This window comes from Haliotis asinina, chromosome 3 (genome assembly GCF_037392515.1).
Source record: "Haliotis asinina isolate JCU_RB_2024 chromosome 3, JCU_Hal_asi_v2, whole genome shotgun sequence".
Lineage (NCBI taxonomy): Eukaryota > Metazoa > Mollusca > Gastropoda > Lepetellida > Haliotidae > Haliotis > Haliotis asinina.
Window position 1 is genome coordinate 36,806,046 of NC_090282.1, and position 6,392 is coordinate 36,812,437.

General features: G+C 42.1%; 1 protein-coding gene across 3 annotated transcripts in view; it reads right to left on the reverse strand.

Moving 5' to 3' along the window:
- The window catches only part of LOC137277919 (glutathione S-transferase A-like), a 39,057-nt gene that overhangs the window by 1,003 nt on the left and 31,662 nt on the right, over positions 1 to 6,392 (reverse strand). Inside the window, exons 1-5 of one of the 3 annotated variants that reach the window (XM_067809926.1) lie at positions 2,949 to 3,337; positions 2,326 to 2,391; positions 1,372 to 1,452; positions 524 to 601; positions 26 to 94 (exon numbers count right to left, since the gene is read on the reverse strand). In XM_067809926.1, coding sequence (XP_067666027.1) covers positions 26 to 94; positions 524 to 601; positions 1,372 to 1,452; positions 2,326 to 2,391; positions 2,949 to 3,209 — 555 coding nt within the window. In that variant the 5' untranslated portion in view covers positions 3,210 to 3,337. Of the gene's footprint in view, positions 1 to 25; positions 95 to 523; positions 602 to 1,371; positions 1,453 to 2,325; positions 2,392 to 2,948; positions 3,338 to 6,392 lie in introns of those variants that run through there. The other 2 variants (XM_067809928.1, XM_067809929.1) reach the window with 2 other exon arrangements.

The window sequence follows — 6,392 nt, forward strand, 5'->3', positions numbered from 1 at the left end:
GAGGTGGGGTTGATAGTTTACTTACCTCAGACAGGTAGTCTTCCCAGAGTCGCAGTTCCCTCCGAGCTGCCTTGTATTTGGGCAGCATTCTGGACTTGAAACACCGAATTACAAACTGTATTATGTGTATGCTTGTTTGTACCGGCAAGGACAGGGCATGTTTTTTACAGAGTAACTTAACAGATGTTTGATGGTCATTTAAAAGATTTAAGGTAACATAACATCATGTGGTATGGATTTACAGCTTCTTTAATATTTTACGTTTTAGGGCTACTCATCAGATGAATGAAAGAATAATGATTACAAGCAAAACTGTGAGTGTGTACAGGAAGCGAGTCAGGTAGTTTTAGAGCTTACAGATTGAAATAACAGAGAATAAGGAGATAAAGCGATATGTTAAGGTAACTCTGTACATCTCAATTCAACACATCACGCCGTGTTGTAAATATTACACAAGTAATAAATCCACACCATATGTTGTATTTTATCATTTTCGCGTATTTCCTTAAGCAGGATCACGTACCTCGTCAATCTTGTCCTTGGGGAAGAGGAACCGGACATGAGCAACCTTTCTCAGGATTGTCAGAGCAATGTTGTCTGTCTGGCGTGAAGTCCAAGCAGGTTAACATTACATCTAGCACATGTATAGTTGAACAAGGATGGACATTAAAACATGGGACAATGTTTTTGGTGTCTTTCCCTCACCCCATCCTATCCAAAGTCTCATCTCCACCGTAACCGGATGTAGTTAATCTGCGCTCAACCTCATCTCAAATAAATCCCCCTCCAAGACACATCTCAATCCATCCCCAAACCAAGCGTAGTCTCCATGCCCCAAACAGTTTAATCTCAACTCCAAAAATGGCCTCATTTGCACCTGCAGTACCCAATTTCACCAATCGCATCGCCTGTACCCGAATCTTCCTCGGCTCTATCGTGACACACCCTCGCCGCCACTCCCACAACTCCGAATTTAGTAAATTAATAAACACAGATACTTGGCAACTATCAGGAATGATCCGACACCCCTCCAACAGACTACCTGCCCATAAGCCTCATGTCACATCGTCGTACGTTCAAAACCTACACTTCCCCACTACACACAATTCCTTAGCCCTGACAGCTCGTGTACAGCCTCAACCTTTAACCCACTAACTCAAGTACAGTCGAATATCGTTGTGTCGAATATACTTATGTACATTTTGGCAGTGTGGGTAAAGTCGAAGTAGATACTGCAACAACGACACACTTTATATACATATGATACTGGACCATGTCGGGATAATTAACGTACAACCAAACACCAAAATATATGTATATGCAGGCAAAAAGAAGTTTCCCCTGACTGCTGTGTCAGTTACTGCCACCCACCTCATACATTCTCTGCAACACTGCGCCCCGAAGTGAGCAATCATCCGGAAGGAGTTTGGTGCCTTGATTCTGAAACTTGTGCTATGAACAGAACAGACGAATGCTCTTCATCTCACTTTACAAATACGGAACCCATGACTCATATCACATCACTGGGTTCTTTGTGCCAAGTTGAAGGAAAGCCAGATATGAGGCACGGTCGGGTATCGATGGTGCCGACACACGAAGACTCACTGCACCATTAAATAGTGGACACATTCCATTATAAACAAATATGACATGCAAATCTTATGTCTTTACTTGCAGAATATAATGAATCGGGGAGTTCGGAATGTAAAACGAAACGGCTGCATTATCATACTGTTCTGGAAATTATATCTGAAGGTTTAAATGCATCTTAATCTACATCCAAAGTTGTCTATCATAGGTAAGTTTGATCGGTTTAGATCGAAGTGGTAAAGGCACGCAACCGTGACGGAAATAAGTCTACACGTCAAAAACAACGTATCGCTTATTTGTTATTCCATACCGCCACTTAACATTATTTCTATAACACGATGGTAGTCCGTAAGGAACAGTGTCTGTAGCAGGCAAGCTCGTGATTGTAATTCATGAGTTTGCCCTGCGCAGGCAACACACATGTCGAACTCGACCATCGGATCAATTAAGAAACCTAAAAAAACCAACAAAATGTTTCATAATCAGAGTAATCGTGACATCTTCGGCCAAATCTGTACAATGTCCTCAAGCGGTATGTACGTAGCCTAGTGGTTAAAGCGTTCGCTCATCACGCTGAAGACCCGGGTTCGATTTCCCACATGGGCACAATGTGTGAAGCCCATTTCTGGTGTCTACCACCGTGTTATTGCAGGAATATTGCTAAAGGTGGTCTAAACCTAAAGTCACTCTCTCACACTGTACAGTGTTCAGAATACTCCCAGGGAAGAACACTACCTCCAGGTACAGGCAAACGGCACCGGATTCCTTCAACACCGTGCTGCCATCTTGGAAGATCGGCACCTGGGGGAAACAAAACAACTTGGTAAAAGACAGTATTTCTTATCTCTATGAAATGTTGCAGAATCTTTCCTTCCTCTTTCCATCATTCATGTTCATGCAGCAGTACTGCTTTTGTTTAAACAAATTCACATATATCTCCCTTCAAGTAGCAACACACGTTGCATTTTATCACTTGATTAACACTTACAATTAAATATTTCAAAATGTGACATTCCTGAACAACCCGTCACTGTACATATACAAAGTCACCGTCAGCAGAAGGCAGACATAAAATACATGCTTTTGGTTGTATACACAAACAATAATCAGCAAAACACAACAATAAAACCCGTATAACTACAATAACGAGTAAAGTGTAACGGATATTTTGTACAACATAATATGATAAAAAAAACCAAAAAACAAAAAAAAACACATTTTCTTCGGTACGATAGGGACACAGCACGAAGTGCGTTGTCGTATCAGAGTGAAAAAACACGTCTCATGGGAAGACGAAACACAGCGCAACGGTGACCATTGAAAAGATAGCCTATTATATCTGGTGCACTAAATCTCACCTGCCCTCGCGGATTCAGTTTCATGACCTCATCAGACTTCAGGTCTTCAAGGGTAAACCTCAGCCTCTTGTTGGGATAATCTCTCACTTCTTTCTCCTCAAGGACGAGCATCACCTTCCAACAAGGAGCGCTCCCTGACGCCCAATGTAGATGCATGTCTGCAGACGCACCGGTCAGTGTCGAGAACTTGCGGCTACACACAGGTCCAAGTTGAGGAGAAGTAATCACGTACCGTACATATCGACACAAAGCCCACAACATGCTGACTGGCCAGTGGTACAGGTGCCCTGAATATCCTGGTTCACCTGTCAACAGTTTTGAACAACAGATAGTTAAGCAGGGCTGACACAACGCGATAGTGGAGCAGGGGAGGTAACTCTAATCTCTTTACTATACAGGGTATTCACTCATGAAATTAATTTGTTAATAATAAGCCTAAAACAGTAACATAAAATCACATCTTAGGATGGACAAAACCGCATAAATGGTGTAATTACAACATAAACCTTGCAGCATTGGTGGTCAGTACGCCATTTGGTACAATTCTTTATAGTTTCGTACGTACGTATTAATCAGCGATATATTTTAATATAACATTTGGTATGTAACATTATTGAAAGAAGTTGTGTAGAGATTGTACTTTATACGTTGTGCCTTTAGTTTCTTTTTCTTTTGTTGTTTGTCGCCGCAATATGGCGGCGATCTGTAAATATTCTAGCAGACAAGACATTGCAGTGATCAAATATATGGGAACCGATCCACACAGTTGGGATACGATGACGTGTCAACAAAGTCACCGAGTCTGACCGTTAGTCGCCTCTTACGACAAGCATGGGTGACTGAAGATCAGTTGTAACCCAGATCTTCACGGGTACATCATCGTTGTGACAAGCGATTAGATAGGATTCCGTATGTTTACAATTTGTGCATTACATGGCCCTGCCACAACACATATATACGATTCTGGAACAGAACTGGGTCCCAGTACCCCTTGACCGTTGCCGAGTCTGCAGTAGTTACCTTGGCTCTGTTCTAAGGGTAGGAATTGCGACATTCCCAGTGTCATGACCGTTCTTGGATCTCGGCCATGTACGCACTGTTTGCTCGTCAGAATTGCCAGGAAGAAATGTTTTATCCGCCACATATCTTCTCCATCTTCTACATATCGCCACATAAAAATCGCGCTATAGCGCCAAAGCAGTATCGTGTATAACCAACGTGGTATCATGACGTTTGCTCACCTCCGTTGCTGATCACATTGTATCAATTTTAGGAAATGTAATTGGCTTGGCGCTGCGAGGTCGCTGTTGAACATTGTGATGTTGTGTCTGTTTGTTTCCTTTGTTTAGAATAAATATTTACTTAATGACGACTATAGTCCGTCGGCTCAAAAGAGGACGATGAATTGCAATCTAACTCGGAAACTGTTAAACATTGCATACTCAGTGAAACGCTGATCATAATCAAACCATCATGTATTTCTAGCCTTGACTTTCGCCACTTACGCTCCGCAGCCTTCGATACTATTGATCATGAGAGAATCGCTGTGGCACTGAGAGATTCCATTGGTGTCCACGGGACTGTGCTGAAATGGTTTGTGTCCTATCTCTCTGACAGTGTCCAGTCTTTTTGTATTGGCGACTGCAGCTCGGAACCAGCGGTCTTGAAGTACGGTGTTCCCAAGGGATCAGTGCTCGGGCCAATCTTGTTCAGTCTGTATACTTCAAACCTAGGGAAGTATATCTCATCAACAGAAATGCTACATCACATGTACGCCGACGATACTCAGCTACTCAACGTTTTCCAACCTGAGGATTCTGCCCAAGCTGTCAGTGCGCTTGAAGCTTGTGCTGACGAGGTCAAGTCATGGATGACCCAGAATAAACTCAAGCTAAATGACAGCAAGACGGAGGCACTTCTAGCTGGTACTCTCCCAAAACGTCTCGCTGCTGATGTAGTCACAGTGCGAGTAGGGGACTCTAACATTCCTCTCTCTGAACGTGTAAGAAATCTTGGAGTTCTAGTTGACAGCAATCTGTCTATGGACGATCATATAGGCAATCTGTGTAGAACCTGCTACTTCCACCTGAGGAATATTGGATCAGTTCGGGATTACCTCTCGACTGATATAGCCCATATGCTGGCTAGAACTCTTGTCCTGTCTAGACTGCATTACGCAAAGAGTCTTTTTGGTCAGTTAACAAGAGATCAGATAATAAAGTTGCAGCGCGTGCAGAACACGGCTGCTCGCATTGTGACAAGAACAAAGAAAACAGCACATATCACACCCGTACTTGTGTCACTACACTGGCTCCCCATCGAAGCTCGTGTCCAGTATAAACTCTTGACTCTAACATATCAGTGCTTCCATCAGACTGCACCAGAATACCTGACAGAGTTAGTTGAGCCGTATGTCCCATCTCGTGCATTGAGATCAACAGATCAGCTCCTTCTTAAAGTGCCCAAAGTAAACCTAAAAAAGTTTGGACATAGGTCATTTTCATTTCTCGCCCCATCACTCTGGAATGATCTACCTTTTCAACTGAGGGCGTCTACATCATTGACTATCTTCAAAACCAGCTTGAAGACATATCTCTTCAAAAGACTCTACAATGTATAATACATCCCATGACAATGCATTTGTACATATTCTGTAGCGCATAGAGCAGGCACTTAGTGCCTGGAGATTCTGCGCATTATAAATTTACTTAATTATTATTATCATCATACCAACTCTGTGATGATTTTGTGTCATAAAAATGAACGTTGTTTATCATATTAAAATATTCACAGTTCACTGTTTCGAGGGAGGAGTGCAGAGAAAGGGACAGCCACGTGTTCGTGAAGCACGCGCACAAATGCCGAGAAAGTCATTTTTCATTAACTTGTGCTGTGCCGTTATTTTTTCATTAACGTGTGCTGTGCAGTCTCATTCCTTTCTCGCACAATAGCTGGGACTTTAGTTTCTGTTTCTGTGCCAATAAAGCCTAGATCCAAACAATATATTTCAGTCATCTTCACTTCTACATGTTCCATGCGCATGTTTGAAAAGACTGTACGATACCGATCACTGACAGAAAAAATACGATCACTGCAAGCATGCACAGTTGTTGTACAGTCGTTGGATCACTTCACTATGACATTTAGATAGATAAAATGAATATTATGCTTTCAATTGGGCAAAGACGTCACATATACAGTAGAATACTTTTATATGGATGGACAGTCCGGAACAATTCTTAAACTGACGTTTTACACAATTCTCCCATCCTTTCTAAATAGGTAGTTTTAGCAATTAATGACCTGTGTGGGTATTAAGCTCGTTTTCACAGAGGCCCTTATGTAAAATGGGTGTTGAACTAACAGACTCGTATCCGTATCTACCCTGCCATCAAAAGATCATTAAACAATGCAGAACACATGAAAGACATTTCGTAATTTTCT